The sequence below is a fragment of the Cryptotermes secundus genome, unplaced genomic scaffold (genome assembly GCF_002891405.2).
Source record: "Cryptotermes secundus unplaced genomic scaffold, Csec_1.0 scaffold592, whole genome shotgun sequence".
Lineage (NCBI taxonomy): Eukaryota > Metazoa > Arthropoda > Insecta > Blattodea > Kalotermitidae > Cryptotermes > Cryptotermes secundus.
The window spans coordinates 153,213-173,882 of NW_019734362.1; the positions used below are offsets into that span (position 1 = coordinate 153,213).

Here is a 20,670-nt window from a genome sequence, read left to right on the forward strand (position 1 = left end):
CTGCCACACAGGCAGAGTTGAGTAGCCTAGATACAAACGCCCCTTAAGATATAATGATAAAGTGTATTAATAAAGTATTAAGTCGTTACCTGTAAACTACGGGAGNGAGGAGTGGTCAAGGAGCAAGGACTACCTGCCAGGGAGTAGTCCCCACAATCGAAAGGACAGAAAATAGATGGTGGCAGCTTTTACCGAGAAGGAAACCCCGAACAGGAGAATCCTAGCTAAGGGTGAGCTAGGATGATTGTGATAACTCCTTACAGCATAAGCTGAGGTGGCAAGGAGGGGTACCTGCACCACACCCCCGACGGCACGACGTTACCAGTGGTACCAGTTTACGACATAACCAGTGGAGGCAAGGAGGGATAACTCCACGCCCCCCTACTTGCAGCGTTACGGTGGTAGCAGAGGAGGCTGACTCCACGCCCCCCTGCCCGACGGCATTACAGCGGTGGCAGGGAGGGATACCTTCACGCCCCCCCTGCGCCACCAGGGCATTACATTGTGATTTTCATTTTGTTTGTTTTGTTTCTTCAATTTGTTACATTATTTATTTTTAAGTGTTCGCCTTTAACAGACCACTGCAAGCATTCTAACAAATGAACTGAACTGAGTTACGATAGGAATATTAAACTATCTTGCGATACATTTATAAAAATAGCAGAATTAATGTGACGTAAGGTAATACTTAATAACCGTAATATTGGTTTTCACTATAATATTCCTTCCATAAAAGAACAGAGAACTTGATTTTAGATTAAATACTAACTGCATGAATTTGTTTTAGGCCTTCAGCAAGTTTTTTTTTCAGTTATATTTATCAGGAAGGCAGAGTTTCAATTTGTTTTAATATTATTGTATCATACTCAAATGTTGAAAGTGGGTCTAGAAACGCTATCGATTTTATAGTCATTTGTAGTTTATTTGTAGTATATTATATATTCTATGTAAAAATATATTTAATAAATTTTATTTCTGTGAATAAAAATCATATTTCTGTTTTCATGTTCTTACATAGTCAAACACATTATTAGCCATCTTCGATTGTACTGCGGCTACAATTTTGATTTCAAACACTTCCTTTACAAAAGTGGTAAAGAGGGGATAATTACGAACTGTCACCCTCTGTCTCATGCAGCGAGTTATTAATTATTTATCGCCAATTTTCAGATACCTTAAATAACCAAGGAAAGCCACAGAATATTTGAGGGTTTTGCAGGTATATCTGTTACTGTTATCTCGGTAAGGGCATTTGTTATTTCCAACATTGTTACTCTTAATATCTCAGAACATTACTGCATATTTCGGCCTATATCGCCACTGACCAGTTGCGTGTGTCAATTACAAGTGGATTATGGGTTCAATATGAATAATACCGATGCTGGTACCGCAATGCCTTACCGTCTACCTAATCGATTTTGGCACTGTAAGGGAAATATAACAATAAGTCATTGTGTACACAAAATTGTTCTGCAGGTTCAGTGTGTGCGGTGAAGCCATGGACGCCTCTATAGTTCCGTTGCTTGTGCGGAATCCGACCTCTGAAAAAATGTGAAATTGTTATTGTATTGCATGCTCTTATCGCTGGATCTTCTACTGTCGTTTTCGTAATCCGAATCGTTGCCGTTGAACGTTACCGCCATGGGATTCACGCTTTGTTTTCTCATAGTGTTTCCCGCTATGGCGTCTTGCAGAGCACCGGCTGACAGTGGATTGATACTGGCCCTCCGCTCAAATCCGGTCGCTACTGTGACATTTACACTGGCTTGTATTCCGCTTCCCATCTCAGGGGTAAAGCCGCCATTTTGTACACCATTCCTTGCATATGGGCTGAATTCGGGGTTCTCTTCGATGCCAATCAAGTCTGAATCCCCACTGCTTTGGCTGAAAATATATAGTAAAGGTATATGAATCACCGGAAAAGGGACCAGAAATTGGTCCTCTGGGTTGTGACCACGGTTATTCTCTGTGGATAAATCATATCTGAGGATTACATCGTCATCGTTGTCATCATCATCATCAGCAGCATCATGCAAGCCCGTTGTTATGTCTTGTCTACAATTTTTCTCCTTGCTTGTCAGTTCTTCCCAAAGTCGCTTATGGTGTACTGACGTCATGCGTAACAACACGATACGCGGCTTGTGGGAACAACGGAAAACAAGGGGCACACTGAGTATAAGAGTAAACAAACAAAACATAACACTAGTAACATCAAGAAACAAAATCAGTATGTGAGTTCTTACACATTTCAGATTGCAGACAAAACACAACAACGGGATTGCATATGGAAAAGGTGAGCCGCTGCAATGGAAACAACCGAAGAAGGATATATTGCTTAGGTAAGTGGACGATACTCTTATGAGGTGGATTTAGGAGTTTTATATAATTAAAAATGGAGTGAGCTGTAGCATGTAAGATTTAAACGCACAAGAGTTGAGTGCCACTGTAACATTTTAATTACGAAATTTTCAGTTACCTGCGTGTGGAATGGACAATACTCAGTGCAGCGTAGCAGTTTTGGCATAATGTAACACCTGAGGATGGCCGTTTGGTGCCGAAACATATTAATAGCGAAAGCAAATATGAATGAAGGAAAAATAGTTGCATTATTGACGGAAAAATGTATGTAAACAAGCTTGAATGTAGTAATGGAACAGACTGCTTAAATACAAGATTGTTTTTCCTACTGTTCATATAATTTGTGTAAACTAAAATTTGTGAAAATTATGTGTGAGTGGAACATATTATTTTTATCCAAATTATACCAAGTCACCATATCAAATTACTTAATAAATCTCATAATTACACTTTTTAAGTTTGTCCGTGATACGGTATTATAAAAAACTAGAGAACCCAACGTTCCGGAAACTCTTTCCTTCCTCAGGTAAGGACAAGGCACCTACTCTGTTTGTTTCCTTAAGAGAAAGCTAACTTCAATCACTGGACAGCACATGCCACTGAGTCATAGTCAGAGTTACTTTGCGACTGGCGGTTTATCGACAATCAGTTCGTCTTGGCTACAAGCCCCTTTAGACCCATGACCAGAATTTCTATTTTCCAACCGAACACTTGCAGTTAGTCCTTCCTCTATGACGAGAGGTTGGGTCTGCCGTTTACATTTGCTGTTGGGCCTCGTCAGCGCAGTCATTCTCACGTCCAAGTCACGCGGGACTCATGACGCTATTTGCTGTCTCAGATTCGAGACTCCCTTAACCTGGAGGGCCAGGTCTCTCCTAGTCAAAGTCAAAATTACTTTACGACTGGAAATTTACCACCAATCAGTTCGTCTTGGCGTCAAGCCCCTTGAGACCCACTACCAGAGATTTTTTCGACTGAACCCTTGAGGTAATTATTTATATGTAATGTGCCGGTTAAAGACAGCCTGGGCCTAAGGACACCGGGTGTATACAGTATCCCATGCGAGTGCGGGAAGGTCTATATTGGGCAGACAGGCCGCTCCGTGGACATGAGGTTGAAGGAGCATCAGCGGCACATCCGTCTCGAACAACCGGACAAGTCGGCCGTAGCTGAACACAGCATCGATCTGGGACACCGAATTCAGCTTCAGAATACCTCCATCCTCGCCACCAAGACCCGCTATATGGATCGCATTATTAGGGAGGCTATTGAGATTCAACTGCATCCAGGAAATATGAACAGAGAGGGGGGGTTTTGTCTCAGCAAGTCTTGGAAACCTCTCATCTGTTCTCTTAAAAAACCCCCACCGGGATATGACGCCAGATCCAGGCCACACAGGCCATGACCAACCAACATAACAACCCCAACCCCTCAGCTCACGGCTGATGCCCAGTCTTCAACTTGCCATTCTCTCCCCTACACAAAAACCTTGCTTGTCCCAGCTCCCTTCCCCTACCCCTCCCACACTACTGCTTTCACTTGTATACTTGCCCTTCCCCCTTCTCCCTCACTGCTCTCACATAGCTGGGTATTTTTCCAGTCTGCTTTTCCGGTTCTCACGGTCTCTTTGCTTGCAGATTTCTTATATATTTTTTCTTCTACCCTGAAGATGGAGGCGATACGTTCCTCCGAAACGTCGGTTAATACCACATATACACGGTGCAAAATCCCAGAAGACTGCTTTCTTTATATGTAACAACCTCTCCGACTTAAAGATGGGATTGTCTCTTATGAACATGCTTGGCCTTTCGTCAAGTGTATATTTCGTTCATATAGCGTGTTATTGAAATTCTCTTCCTTGTGCACTACACTCAAGTTCACTGTCAGTACAGGCTTTGCAAAGCAGAGCTTGCATATCTTACCTATTTTACGCCACAAGAGCAGCTTAGTCACTTGAACGCTAGTCACCCCATGTCAGTATAACTACATATATATAAATAACGGAGACCAGGCTTTGTCGAGGAGAGATAACAGAAAAATGTGCAAAAAATACCTATAAATCATGCACAGACCTAAATCTAACTTAGAAACCGAGGTGAAAATTTAATGCAACAAACCTATCCAGTAAACCAAGTGAATGAAAGCCTATGCAAGGAGTAAAATGGAGAATTTGTTAAACCCTTTTGTTCCTACTGCTAGTTCAATCTGTGGAGTAAAACCTAACTCTCTGCACTAAAAACCTTATACTAACACATGAAGAATCTGTCACGTCATCCTGATCTCTGTGAGCTGCTAACCTCCTTGTAGATAAGGGGGATCCAGGTGGGAGAAATGTCCAAACTGGGTTGGCTCATAACACTGATTAAGCATTTCATGTGGGCCCATTCCTTGTATTTCATCTTCTTTTTATTACTTTCAATTTCCAAAATCCTAGCTCCATCCCAGCCTACCCAGCAACACTCTTCATAGGAATGTTGGGCTAATTTTTATTTTTCTATTTATTTTTGTGTTCACGTAACCGCATGGCTAGAGGTGTGCCTGTTTCGCCAGTGTAGCTTCTGCCACATTCACAGGGAATTCTATATATGCACTGTGCCGTCTGTTGCGAATCCCTTTCCCACTTGGTTTTCATGAGTGAACTCCTAAGAGTGTGTTTGCTTTTGAAGATCGTCTTAATGTTGTACGTTTGAACTAATCCTTCCAGCCGCATAATGCCCCTGGGGTTCACTCAGTCTCTAACAGAAATGTGTACCAGGAATTAAATAAGTAATTTTCCTGGGGAGTAAAGCGCGGCCGGCGTGTAAGGCTGACAACCTTACCGCCATCTTTCAGCCGATTGTCTAGATAATGTGGGACCCTCAATGTCTCACAACCTTCACGGCCTGGTACTGGGATAGCTTTACTTTTGCCCTACACATATGGGCTACACACAGAGCCCAGGGGCTTCTGCTCTTTACTCAGATGACAGCTACCCTTGGAATTAATGACCGAGTCAATAAAACCTTGGGGATAACCGCTGAGCTGGAGATCACGTCTCAGACTACTATCTCATTAAACAAATCTTGTCGTTCTTGGCATACGAGTATGGCGGAACCTCAATTGTGAAGGCTCTGAATTAAACCTCTTTTCGCATGTGGGGAATGATTAGATTTGAAGTTAATTTTCGGCCAGCGTGAGAGGATTTTCTCTAAACTTTGGTGGCCAGTGTCCTCTCTTTCCTGGTGACCAGATCGCCCACAAAGGGATTGCACTGTCTCACTCTTTGTATAGGGAGAACGGGCACGAAGACCTTAAACTCTGTTGAGGAAATTCTGTAATCAAACTAGGAAGTGAGGCCAGACCACCAATGTATCATCATAATATTGGAGCCACGGCAATGGTTTGTGTTGTGCCGAATTAATAAGTAATTTCTCTAAATGTTTCGTGAAGATATTAAGGATGTATGATAAAGAGTACTCCACAACTATGCCATATATCTTTTGGAAGAACTTATCATCTACCTCAATATACTCGTATGTGGTTCTCAAACAAACTACCAATAGTATAACAATATCTTCCACCTTCAAGTCAGACCGTTCCCAGGATTCCCTGCGCCTGAAGACGGAAACAGATACAGTTTCCTAAACGTTGTGTTCTCTACTTTTCCATAATACCGGACCCAGTAATTCTGAGTGTTATAGACCATCGTTAGAACAGTTTAAAATCTGCTTCTACCTAATACATAGAAATTACTTCCATGTGTCATTCTTAAACGGAACGGAGAATAAAAGATGCAATTTTGAGAAATTTTTACTATAATTAATATGATCAGCGTATCGTCTTCATTTTATTGAAGAAAGTGAAAATTGTTTAGGCTTTCTAACTTATGACGGGGCTGTGGGCGGTAAGAAGTTCAATTTATAAGCCTATACGGTCTTAATATACTAAAACTAATTTTTACAAAATGTATGTGGATAAAAAATTACGGTAATATTTCAATTTGGGTTATATTTTCGACTATGGTGACTAAAATTACTTGTTTAATTTTATTGTTCTGAATAAAAATTAACAGATCCCTCTCGTAGATAAACAAACTGTTTAACATGCATCCGCACTGGGTTCCAGAGGTTCCTACTGCATTGCTCTGATTCCAGTGCATCTAGCCGTTTCATAAACGTCCCTGATACGCACGCAATAACGTGACACCTCAACGCTGATCATTTGGAAGGATGTCACTTATTGGTTCCCTTGTAAGAAACGGCTGTAACACGCGCCGCCAGCCTATCTGAAGTCTTCAGTGACTGGAAGAAGAATTTTCTTAAAACGTGTTAGTTTATAAACGAAGAATTGTACGAATCGTTCAGCCTCGTATTACACCTCCTGAAAATATTTTAAATTCTACAGAACTAGACAATGCTTCCTAAACATATATCAGCATTATAAGTTTTAAGATCCTGCTGTTAAGTTGCTGTACACTAAGGATCCGTAATATGTAAATACATTCACGTACCACTAAAATATTCTCTCCACATTCAATTGATAAATGCTGTTTTTCCAAATCAGTAAATTACGCATTTAAGTTCCAGTACGGATTAGCAGTAGGCTTAGTTGTGCAGTTTTTTATTAGAAGCCTGATGAAAGGTTTTATTTATTTATTTATATATTATTTTACCCTTTATAAATTAATTTCTTCTAAATGAAATATAGAAATTTAGTCCGTACCTCACAGGAAACAGCTTGCTTCTCCACTACAAAGCCCAGCCGTTAGTGATGTTTAGGGAAATATTCACTGTTTATTGTGAGAACCACGAGGAACACATAAATACACTGTGTGGGCGAAATGCAAACTTTTAGTATGTTAAAGTAGAACAACTGATCTCTGAATGGTTCTATACGATTTCAGCTTCTGGGACTACATAGCGTCGAATGATAGGATGATTTAATCAAAACCTTACTCAATTGAAAATGAAGCGGACAGAAGCGATCAGCCTAACTGAGATGCAGTCCTTAAATCTGAACGGAAATGCTGAAAAAGCCGACCGAGGTCCGAAACTAGAACCTCACGAAGAAAACCAGAATCACCACTGCTTTAATACTGAAGGTGGTGAATGACATTAGCAAAACTGAAACGATAGGCAGGAGGAGCTAGGGATGACCTTATAACCTCATGTGAACAAAGAAATGTGAATAAAGTACGATTATTCCAAAACCAGACGAGGGCTGAATTCAAGTTTCAAAAATACGGTTCTCCCTTCACAGTCATCAGTTACATCTAAGATACAACCACCCAGATCTCTACAATTGAAAATACTTTAAATTTGCATGATATAAATAGTGACATAAATAGAGTTCCGATCTCAGAGTAACAATCATTCTGGTTACGCACAACATAGGATCACTTACGACGATATATGTAGGTTACTTTGACATGGAATCCATGGGACTCATAATTTTCGCATAAGACTAAGATGTAATGTGTGGACCTTAAAGAGATAGGATGGGATGATGTGGGAATGAACCTTCGGGTTCCATAAAATTTGGGGAAGTTCTTGAGTAGCTGCACAACTGATGACTTCTCAAGAAATCTCACCTCCATGAGGTTAGACAGATAGTCAGAAAGACAGATAGACAGACGGATGGACGGTCTGATGACTGGATGGATGGACGGACAGCCAGACAGACACACACGTTTAGATAGACAGATAGATAGACAGAGCACAGTGCTTGCCAATATATGTAACATGTCTGCTGCTGTGTGTTCGTGAGCCGCCTGATTCCAATCCAGACTCTCTCTTTTGTTACTTACTTAAAGGGTTGCCTCATCTGACCCTTATGGACGCCTGATAAAATGTCCTTTCTACACATCATTAAATAACCTGTAAATTAAAATAATAATGGAATTTTATCGGGGCACGCGGTAGCATAGTTGGTTGAGGCACTATGCTACTAGCCGGAAGGTCGCGAGATCGAGTCCCGATGAGGTCATTAGACTATTTTCAATTAACCTAATACTTCGAGCCGCACTATGGCCCTGTGGTCGACTCAGCCTCTAACAGAAATGAGTACCAGGAAGATTCCTGGGGGTGGGATTAAGGGCTGCCAGCGCGTAAGGCTGACAATCTTACCGCCATCTATGAGCCGACTGTCTAGAAAATGTTGAGGACTCAATCTCTCACAACCGTACGGGCACCCGCGGCCTGGTACAGGGATAGCTTTACTTTTTTTTTTGGAATTTTATAAAAAAATAATCAGTGATCCAATGAAAACCAAAAGATGCTCGGAAATCGCCTTGTTGGAAGCGAGAACCTTCAGAAGGAAAGTGATGTGCGTTACAGATTCATTAAACATGCTCGGTTAGAGAATTCCTCACCTCATGACGTCGAAGTCGGGAGCAGTAGCTTCCTCGTTGCCCCACACGGGATTGGAGCCCTCTACTGCATGTTGGTTTGTGTTCGGCACTGCCAAGCCAATTCGATTGAGGCCCGAGTCTTGAGATCCGAACTTCGTCGTGGACAGCGCTTCCAGGCGACGGTTCAAGCTGCAACGAAATGTAGACGAGCGTTTGCATCCGTATTCTGTGCCAGATTCCGTAACGTAGCCAGGGCATTTTTAATAAAATAGGGGCCCTTAATTAAGTGTAATATAGCCCCCCATCCGACTCTTTACCTTCTTAGAAAAGAAAATATCTTAAAAAATTCATACAAGTAAATATTAATTTATATTACTAAAATCTAAACTAAAATGAGAAGATTAAAAGCATTTTCTATCAAAGTGCGTATGGAAACCCTAAATATAATATACCAAGACAAGCCTACTAAATAAAAAAAAAACCCCCGTGGCTTCTATTAGTCCATAACAAGTATATTGTCATGTGTAGGGGGTTTGCGCATGACTTATAAGACGGGTTTTGGATTGAATTATTGGCTATATTGTGCCTTACACATTCAAAACTCGGGACTACAGGCAATACAGCACTATCTCTATTCTTCACACTTTCCAGCCCATTGTTGCACACGCACAAAATTTCTGTCTTCACTAATCGTATCCTGGAAACGGATTCATAACAATCCCACTGTCACTTTAAATCAGACACGGAGCCTTCTTTTCACATCCTAACTCCTTTCTTGCCACTATTCTGCAACTGCCAATTCGGAAGACTCGACTCAATTCAATTCCAAGCTCATATCCCGACCCACTGGGGTCCCGAAATTCGACTGTTTACTACTTGACTACTTATTCTGATCTGCCGAAAACTTCCTTATAATCACATTGCACGGACCCCACGGAAAATAGAGCTATTCAAAACAAGCTGAGAGGAATGCTGACATGAGGAGTCTGTTTAGTGCACAATAGCGTCCGTCCGCACACTGCTCGCTCCACGCAGTTGTTGCAGTCCTTCAAGTGGGAAGTATTGACCTATCCACGACGCAGTCCCGACCTTGCACCAAGCGACCATCACTTGTTTACTAAATTAGAGTGAAGTCTGGCTGAAAGACTTTTTCGAACGATGATGAGGTTCAAGACGCGGTGATGACATGGCTAAGAGAGCAGGTGGGAGATTTGTACGACGCTGGAATAAAAAAAACTCGTTTCCAGGCTCACTAAGTGCACTGTGATCCATGGTGGCCATGTTGAAAAGTAAATAAAGTTGTGCTGTAAAAGTGCTGAAAGTGGAAAAAAAGATTTACAAATGTTTTTTGGACTTTGTATCTCTGCTTTCCAAATAACCTTCGTAGTTTCTGTACATTTATCTTTTATTACTATGGTTCGGCTTATTCTGAAATAGCACAGAATTGAACACAAGGGAAATGGAAACTTGCAGACTGTCGTACTAGTGGACCAGGAGTTACATTCCTCTGGATCAACCCACACCAACTCTCCAATATTCCATTTTTCCGTTACCCTCATATTCGGAACATTTTCCTCCTGCCCCCCCCCCCACTTTGCACTTCGGTGTTTCCATTGCGACTGCGCTGAGAAGCTCAAACTCTTTGTTGTACGATGTTCAGAGCAACAACAGTGTAGATTCAGTTGGGACGGCTGATCGAGCAAAGCTTTCTTGAGTCCTACAGGTGAATGGTGAGTTCCCAATCTTGTTCGGGTGGTGAGCTGTGATTGTGACACTCGGCCTAATGTACTGCGTTCATCTTACCTCCAGGGTACGACTAGCTTCCTGTCCTTCGGCGTCACTTCACGTACTTGGTTTTGAGTTTCATTATTTTTGTGGTCTGTATTGGTCCTCTCCACGCCCCTTGCTGACTGTTTAACCGCAACAAAACGACACCAAGTATCCATATTTACACAGGGGCTCACTGCATGCATTATGGGCCCCATCTGTATGTGATTTTTATTTTGTTGAACACATACGTACTGAGTTCCACTGAAATTGTGTTTAAAGTTGCATGTGTTTTTTCTTCCGTCGAAGAGATTTCAAAGGGCCATTAGACAAGATAGGGAGTTGGATAGTTGGAGCAGGTGACTGTATATTCTTCTTGCCCTTCCACACTCCCTCCCTCGTCAACTAGAAACGTCTAAGTTAAAGTGATGTTAACCGAACACAGAAGCCGTGAACTCTTCCAAACTAAGTACAAATGCATTCACAATGAATTACAGATCTGCATAACTTTGTCAGCGTGTAGCAACATTGCGTATTCGTAAAGTGTCCTGAATTAAATATTATTTTTAAAGAAAATATGCCCTTTTAGTAAGACAGATCATACTTAAAATTTGAAATAAAAGTTACGGGTTCAAGTCTTTTTGCTAAAAATAAACAGAAACAGAACTTGGCTTTTCGACACTCCTTGCATACAAGCACATGTACATGTTGGAAAGCGACAGCTTGCACTCTTCATCAAATATAATTATCGAGTCAAGGAGGATGAGACGGACAGGGTATGTAGCAGGAATGAAGAAGAAGACGAATGCATATAGGATTTTGGTGAAAGCCAGAAGAAAAGAGACCACTAGTAAGACAACGACTAAGTGGGTGTATAATATTAAATTGGATCAAAGAAACTGGGATGGGGTGGCATGGACTGGATTGATTTCGCTCAGGGTTAAGACCAGTGGAGGGCTCATATGAACACGGTATTGAACTCTCGGCTACCATAAACTCTCTGGTATTTCTTTAGTAGCTTAAGAACTATCGCCTTCGCAAGTAGTGCTCAGTTCCTTGGAGTTAATTACTTAATATTTCTACGTGGTGGACAGTAATTGAACCCCAAAATAATTTCTAATACCCACTGCAACGGGATGCTAGAACACTTCTAGTGGATTTTAAGACTTACCTTCTGGTTCTGATAAAGAACGCTGCAAACAGAATGACAACTAGCGACCCCAGAACCACTGACACTACAATTAGAACCGTCTGCAGGACACCTTCCATATTAGCAACGGTTTCAGTCACTGGGTCGTCGATCGATTCCAACACCAGCTTCTCGTCCATCAGGGCGTCCCGCAGAGCGATATATGTTTGTTTGTCCGTAAGTTTCCTAAATAAGAGAATAAATTACTGACATTTTTGTATTCTCTGTGGGGGGCGTCGCTTCAGCTGGCTCTTTGGAAGCATCTACCCTTCAATCAAAGCTTTTATTTAACCGAGTTGTAGATTTATGGAAATAATTTCAACACATTATAGTAACAAATATTTTGTTCGCATCTTCGTGAGCCAAAACATAAAATTAAGGCATAACAGAAATCATATCCCAGTTTATTTTGTCTGGTTATTTCATCTCAAATTAAAAAAACAACTGGTTGAGGTAAATATTCATGTGAAATTTTTGTGCTGTAAATCTTATGACTAACATAATTTCTTGTAATAATCAGATTTATGAATAACACAAAACATGGAGTTTATTAATACCTACCGCTTTACATTCTAAAGGTTTTATATATGGAGAATACTTAACATAATAACAATGAAGAATAATTCCAGCCTTTCGTTGTATTAATACTCTCAAGTGCATTAGCAACTATAGACGGGGTTTGGACTAGTCAACAGCTTTATTGACCACATACAGGTCATAACTACACATAACTATAGCACTATTTCTATTTTCCACACTACAAATCACTCCACACTCAAGTCTTCCCTGTCTACTTTCACTAGACTTTATTTGGTAACAGCTCTACGCAATGGTAATTCCTCTACAGTGTCTTCAGTAGACGTTTTCTAGTACCGAATCTCAGCAGTGGAGATTCTTCAGTTTCCGTTGTCCGCTGGTTAACACTCCACAGCTGAGCCCTCAATAGGATTGCACTCACTCACTGAACTGAACTCGGTAGGTCGAGTCATATAGCCTCGGAGCGGAACCACAGAAAACACTACTTGCAGTACCCCTTCTACTGATGCGTGAAGTCACCGCGTACTTGCTTACAAAATCGCTTCACTGTAACGGCCGTGTCACATCTCGTTTCGTGATAATTGCTGTATTGTTATGTATGGGCATTACCAAACAACGTCTGTTTATATGGCTCCAGAGTTCTTGCTTTGAGCCAATACGTCACAATATATTTCTTCCTGAAACCTAATCGAAAGAACCGCTGGAATTCATTTATTTATTTTATTGTTTGAGGAAAAAGAAACAAACAATTTTTGATATGTGAAATAAAACTGATTCAGTCGATAACTGATAATCCAAGAAATAATTCGTTAACATTTAAATTTACGATCTAATAATTACTTGGAAATATACCAGTAAAGTCTTAAATAAGTAACATTATCAAAGGAATGAGTTTCAGCTTATTTCAGAGAGAAATCCTGTATACATTTTCAGTCGCTTATATTATTGTTCTTAATGAATTTTTATGCTCTTAAAATTATATTTTAATTTTCCTTATATGTTTCAGTAAGAAAAATCAATAGCAATAGAGCGCATGAATTTTAAGGAACAAGCCAGAAAAAAATGTGCGCTCCAATTTGGATGCAACCTGTCGACATACTGCGGATGATCACAAATGCACCTTGGTATGTGACTAATAAGACCCTACATGACGATCTCAATGTACCATTCATCAAAGAAGTCATCCAAGAGAAAAGCATAAAACATCATGATAAACTAGGACACCATAATAATACATTACTGCAGCCCCTACTGGAACAACAACAACAACGAAGAAGGTTAACGAAATTATGGCCAGCAGATCTACTTGATGGTTGAAGAGGATCTCTCATTGAAGGAACCCTCATCACGGTACAATAATAACAGGAGAGCGGTGTTTAAATTAGCAAATTAGCTTAAAGAATGTATTTAATTCTAATTGCTAATAAATATATATGTAAAAAACCTGTCGACTATACTTTTAAATCAATTTCATGTTAAATATTAGTGGCAACGAACTAATTTGACAGAACCCCTTGAATATTAAGTGCCGGTGGCTGTCTTGCAAATTTCTGGATTAGGTCCAGAACATTACAAATAATACCAAACATAAATTCATTGCTGATATTCTCTTTGCATAAGGACACTCAGTCACGTGAAGACGTGACCGCGCTGCTTGAGCAGTACAGATAATTTGTACAACTGATGCATATTTCCCAAGATAGCCATTCCACAATCTGAGTTTAGTGCCATATATTAGCACGAGGGAGAGTCAGTAAATAGGTCACAAATGGATATAAACCGTAAAACACGTGATATTCAAATATGGGGGGGGGAAACTTTCATTTCTCAGCATATCTTCCATCAGCGAATGTTTGCCACCCAGATGTGAAAGCTTTACACGAAAAACACTTCCCACAATAAACAGCAAATTTTTCTTTATGGATATCTTTTGAAATGAGTCATTTAGCCGACAAAAGGAGCACAACAGAACGCTACTCTTCGGCAATACACCACTCTCAAGTACGGTCACCATTTTGACTACTGAGACCAGGCTTTGAACATGCGCATGCGCATGAGAGTCTAATATTTAGACTTTTTATTTTGAAAAAAATAAATGTGTAAACAAAAATGGCATAGGCAGTGTTCATCCGACTCTCTGTAGCATATTCTTACAAACATCTTATTCTGTCCTGGCTATTTGGGCTTCTACAGCTCCATTGAACAACCTTAATTGGTTGATTCCCGTTGAATTTTGTTGTAATTTTGGCCGTGAAGCTCAACGGCTTTCCACAGATGTCTTACCATCGCCTTAGCGTCCCGGGGTTTATCACTAAGTTCATTATCGTCACCAATAGGCTCTTGAAGTCGTCCCCCATCTGAATGGACCACAACTCGTGTACAGGTTTCTCTAACACTGTCCGGTCTTCCGAACTGTTCCTTTTCTCTATATTTCTTGGACTTGGTTAAGATATTTCAGTGCTGCTGTTACCCTTGGTCATCTTCCTCCGCCTTCGTCCAGAGTTCCACCCGATCGGCTGGCTCGGGGCTTTATTGCTTTCACTTGTTTCTATGCTATCCCACTCCTTCACTTTCCTGGCATTTCAAGAGGAGGGAAGCTCCTCATATTAGGTTCAACGTATCCCCCGAAGATTTTAGCACCTGAAGAGAATGCAGGCTTCCACCGCCAGGGTTGTGACCATTTTTCAACAATTTTCCGTGCTTCCAAAAATGCAGCATTTCTATGAGCAGTGGTTTGGTTGCATTAGTTCTGTTTCTTTTTTATTACTGGAGATCGCTCGCTGTTTGCTCTATGATTACTATTAAAATTAAGGCATTTTAATACAAGAACTTCATGTTTTTCTTCTCCACATGAGAAGCATTGTTGTTCCTTCGTAAAAATATTACTTATGTGGCCAAATTTCTCACAGTTGTAACATTGTCGTACTGCTGTAACAAAACTAGAAGCTTCAATTTCCATATTGCAAAGATATGCATGAATGGCAGTTCTAAATATCTCAACATAATACCCTCTACTCTTTCCACACCCATCTTTCTCACTCGGTTACTTCGTTCATCTTTGACTCTCACCTTAAGTCTGACTGCGTCAACGACCAGGAAAAGTATAGGGTGTTTGTTATGATTATCTGAGTTGACTTGTTGCGTCAAACTTTCTAATTAATATCCTTGGTACATCGTTAAAGACTCCCCTTTTCACAGCCATATATCTCGGAATGTACGTAGTCAGCCCTTCATTTTGGATGATAAGGCTGTCCAAAATTTTATTTGCTTCCATTTTCTCTGAGGTCAGTTCCTAAACAAACCGAGAATATTATCCAGTGGATTTGAAACTGATCTTGGATTTAGCCATGACATTTTTTCCCTGTTTTCTTTCCAGTAATTAGGTATCGGGCTTCTTGACTTTAAGATGGGTGTTGAATGCCCCATTTTCGTAGATTTAAAACGTAGGTCATTATTTTATCCTTCTTTCTTACTCTTGAAACCTTCTCCAAGGCCTTCCTTTCCTTTCTGGCCGGTCTGATTACATCGGTCGTCGGACTCATTCGTAACTTCATCTCCGTGGTTTTGCATTTCAGACTCTGCCTGTTGAATTAACCCTTGTTCTGTTCTCTCCTCGGCTTGTTTATGATTTTGTGACTCGTTCATATTTTGTTCTTTTTATTACTACTCCTCTTTACGCCGTCGTTTGTAGATCTCCTTTTTTATGGTTTGTCCTCAATTCCTCATCTGATGATAATTCATGTCCTGTGTCTCTCGCAAAACTCTTCTTTTGTTTGATAACTTTATTCTGTACTCGTGCATAGTCCATGTCTACCATCACCACTTCTTCCCCAACGACATCATTGATTTCTCCTTCCTCCATTGTATTTACCTCTACACCTTAGCCACTTGTCCTTCTTACACAGAATCCACGCCAGAATTTCGTGGACTCCCCGCCCTAGAATTTCTCCCCGAAACCCGCACTTTAATTACTTGTCAGTTTTATGTAGTGAAATCGTAGAGCAAATTCAGTAAGTACAAGGGAAAACAAAATATAATTATTATGTCCATTACAGGTGTTTTACTTCCATTTGTGTCCTATTTGCTGATTCTTCTCCGTAAACTGATCACATGGGTCCGTTTGTGATATTGTCACGTGTAAGGGGTGTGCGTGATTTATAGACGGGTATGGATTGGATGAATGGATTTATTGACAATTTATACACTCGTAACTACAACAAGCACAGAGTTAGCGCTGACCTACACATCTTACAAATCATTAGGACACGCTGTCTCCTCAATCTTCAATAGTCGTATCCTGGCAACGGATTTTTAAGTTTCACTGTCACCGCAACAGCCTAATTCCCTTCATGCCATTTCTTCTCAATTATTCTACCAGCTGCCAACTCCAGAGACTGCTGCAACTGCCAATTCCGGAACTCCAATTCTCATTCTAGCCAAGTCCAAGTCCAAGTCACACTGCGACTGACGATCAGTCAGTCAGTCAGTCAGTCAGTAAATCTTGGTGTCGAGCCTGTCTGGGATTCATGACCAGATATTTATTACTGTTGAACGTTACGGTTTTGTTTTTTTGTGGAGCACCATCTCTGACGAGAGGACGCGTCTGTCTTTTTTACATGCTACTGACCCTTGCCAGCGCAGTTTTCCTCGGGTCCGAGTCCCTTTGGACTCACGATCGTATTTTACTGTCTCAGATTTACGATATCCCTTTTCGTCGCCTCCTACGACTCGCAGGGTCACGGTGGAGGTATTCAACCCCGCCTCCACACGGGAGTCATTCTAGCTGCGTAAGATCCTTGTTATATGGCCTCGGGCGGCCCCCACAGAAAACACCGCTTTCTCGATTGTTAGGTGTCGATTCACTGTTGTAGAGACGTGTTTACCGCACCGTTGCGTAACCAAGAGCGCCTAGCTGACCATAGAAATCACGGCTCTTTCACTGTTGTGCTCTTTCGCTTCAGCGTGAATGTGTTTACCTAGCCGTTGCCTAGTAATGAACTATTCCGTCTTTCAGGCGTCATGTGACAATATCAATTGTTATCTCTGCTTACTTAATCAATAGGCGCTCATGACTATTTCAAAGTACTATCGACACGTCACATCAAGTTACACATATTCGCATTGCCTCCCATGAGCCATCCGTAGACTGAACAATAGACAGTTAGTTAGTTAGTTAGTTAGTTAGGGAGTTAGTTATTGGAGAGGGTGGGTTACCTCATGCACTTAGACCAGTATTGGTCCATTGTGCTTCCCTCTACGATATTCTAGCAGGCTTTATATCCTACCGATATTGTTGCGTACCATCAGTCTCGACCGAACCAGCGAGTTCGGCCTCTACTGGCTTGGCGGTATCTATAATGCTTCCCCCATCTATCAGCTGCGTGAGAGACTAATGTTGGGCGGTAAAATGTCCTTGAATTTGGCTCAGTGACCTCCTTTGGAGATATGAGGTTCTTTTACGTGCCGTAAAGCTACGACACGGGACACACGGCTTAAAGTCCCTCCCGGAGGACTTGTTCCCTGAATTTTTCCGCCCTTAAAAATTCCACGACCTCCGCCGGGTTTGAACCCGCGTACCACGACAATAGACAGTTAATTATAATACAAAATTTTTTACTAGCCTTATTATTTCGTTCTTGTTAATCGGTTGTTGAATTTCTTCATCTACGAAATATGATGTTACATCCGTTTTATCACTAATTGGAAGACCTTCTGAGTCCACTGTTGGGGCTATCTTCTTGACATTTGCTTCATTCTTGAAGACATCTGTGAATATGTTGGCTATCTAGGAAGGAAATTATCATTTTTACATTAGTTACCTCGCAATAACAAGAAAAAAATTAATTCCGAGAGTAATATTCGTTTTCATAATAATTAAAATATTATTCGTAGTTTTAAGTTAATACCTCAGGAGCAAAAATTTTCATAAATTAAACGAGACAAAAGAAATGTTATAAGATCAGTTTATCTCACCTTCAATCTCACGGATTCAGTGTAGGTCGCGTTGTTCTGGAATCGCATTGTAACGTAGTGGTTGTCTTGCGATATAATATATATTTCGCATGAAGCTTCGCCTTTGTAATTTTCTGTAAAAACAGTGACACTCATAAAATTTCTTGGAGAAAACTGCAAACATTATGGGCAGCTATAATCTACGTAATTAATTCCGTTAAGTAACATCTGTAAAGAATACTGGTCGAAGTTCTATATCTTATATTTCACAAAATATACTAATTTATTCTGTATCCAAGGAGATATGTTAAACTTATCATGGGAATGTGATTTTCTATTCAGGCTTATCATTTAGACTCTAATGGATTCTGATGATAGTGTATAACACACAAAATTACTGGATTTGGGGGCTTTTCCATTGTGCGGTTTTCCAGGAAGTAGAAAACACTACGTTTCGGAAACTGGGTCTGTTTCCGTCCTCAGGCGAGGGATGGGAAAACACCTACTCAGTTGGTCTCCTCAAAAAGAGCTAATCTCAATCACTGGACAACCCCTGTCAGATGTACACAGCTATTTAATCACTTGAGACCAGGAAAATTCGGCCGGAGATTGTCTTGTTATCTCCCGCAACACTGTTGCACAGTGACTTCTAAGTAATAGTGATGATTTCAATGAAGAGAGACATTAACATGTCTGGAAAAATGCACGACTCATTCAATCATGGAAGATAAATTTAGTTAGTACTCTGAAACGCAATGCTAAAATTTATGCCAAATGCAGAATTACATCTTATAAAAGCAGCACCTTTAAGTGCTAATTCAGAAGTCATAGCACAGCCGAAGGTAACTTTGAAACTAGTACCAAGAGAAGAGAAGAGGCACAAATTCTGATAACCTTACCACATAGCTGGAGCATAAGAGAAATAGAGATTGTGGAGCATCACATCACATGGTTAGAATGACAGAAGTATTGTGAATTCTAAGAGAATAATAGATAAATTTTTTCCCGTACTTAACTAGTTAAACACTAGGCCATGGAGACGTATGGCGGAGTGGATGTATAAATCCAGGTTTTCTTGACCGTGGCACTAGTTGGAGGTGAGTAGTCAGCTTCAGGCCCCGGCCGATTTACCCCCAGGGAAAAGAACCTGACACTCTTTGGATAGGATGCTGAATGGACACCATAGTCTGTTTAGACGATGCGGAGAAGGGACCAGGACTCGCAAGTTCGAATCCCTACGAGATCATAGGATTTTTTCAATTTACCTAATCCTTCCGGCCGCACTATTGCCCTGGGGTCGACTCAGACTCTGACAAAAATGAGTACCAGGACTCTTCCTGCAGGTAAGAGGCGGCGGGCGCATAAGGCTGACAATCTTACCGCCATCTGTGAGCTGATTGTCTAGAAGATGTGGCAGCCTCGACGTCGTGCAAACTTATGGGCCTTTAAGGCCTATTAACAATTATAGTTCTGCCTTTCTTTTTCTCTTATGATGATAGATTTTATACGTGTATATACACTGTATTGGCACAAACCTTTGTCTGAAACTTCAACGTTGAACTTGAAGAGGCCTTTCAGAGAACTGTCTTGAACATCAAAATTCAGTACCAACGTGTCTCCCTTTATACTGAAAGGAGTTTTATCTTTCAGGTAATCAAGCGAGCTGTCGGTGACATCCATCGTACTCTCAACGATAGTGTATGTATGGCTATCATCTAAATCATCATCAGTTACCTGCAAAGAGAAGTAAATTAGCACTCTACTTATCAGCTGTAACCTACCAAAGTTCTAAAAGTTACTATTTCGTAAACTGTATCTGCAATTCCAGTTAGCTTTATCCTAGTTCCAGTAAATTTCAAGCTGTATGATAAAGCTCAGGTATGGGATAACTCCTTACTCAACAAAGATGACTGGTCGGATCGAATCGGGTCAAATCCGCTCGAATCCAGTTTAGCTGATTTAGGTCGAATTGAAGTTGGCAGGGATCAGAGTCGACTAAGTCGGATTTGGTTGTTTTAGGTCTAGCCGAACCGAACCGGATTCAGTTTATTGTAGATATGGGTCCAGTTTGGGTGTGGTTAGGTTTAGGTTTCATTCGTTGCATCGGATCGGGTTCTTTTGGTCTCGTTCGGGCCTGGGGTGGGCGCGGGGGTGAACATAATTCGGTTATTTTGTGCGTGTAGTTCCATTGAGGACGATGACGTCATAGTTAGATGGCTTAAAGCCGTTGGTATTAGTTTGTACGCGATTTTCCTGGACTGGTTTATGTTTAGAATGGGTCGGGTTAGAAACAAATTTGATTGGACTGGGCTCCATTCAGTTATTTTGTGTTTTGTGGACGCATATGTTATTATGACATATACTAAATGGCAGAGTGGAGGGTGGGACGGATCTGAACTTGGGATAATTGGGTTAGAAGTGATCGTGGCCTCAATTTAAGATTATATTTACTCATTAACCTTTGAAATATTGAGGAAATTATACAGAAATCTGGTCATATTATTGTCTTTTGGGTGATGCCGTATAGTCTGGCAGAAAA

General features: G+C 40.8%; 1 protein-coding gene across 1 annotated transcript in view; it reads right to left on the minus strand.

Moving 5' to 3' along the window:
• Positions 1-353: 353 nt before the first annotated feature.
• LOC111868883 (cadherin-23) overlaps positions 354-20,670 on the minus strand; it is a 95,242-nt gene continuing 74,925 nt past the window's right edge. The window contains exons 24-29 of the mRNA XM_023859948.2: positions 19,667-19,865; positions 18,153-18,265; positions 17,801-17,964; positions 11,625-11,828; positions 8,708-8,875; positions 354-1,884 (exon numbers count right to left, since the gene is read on the minus strand). Of these exons, the coding sequence (XP_023715716.1) occupies positions 1,509-1,884; positions 8,708-8,875; positions 11,625-11,828; positions 17,801-17,964; positions 18,153-18,265; positions 19,667-19,865 (1,224 nt within the window). The 3' untranslated portion in view covers positions 354-1,508. The remainder of the gene's footprint in view (positions 1,885-8,707; positions 8,876-11,624; positions 11,829-17,800; positions 17,965-18,152; positions 18,266-19,666; positions 19,866-20,670) is intronic.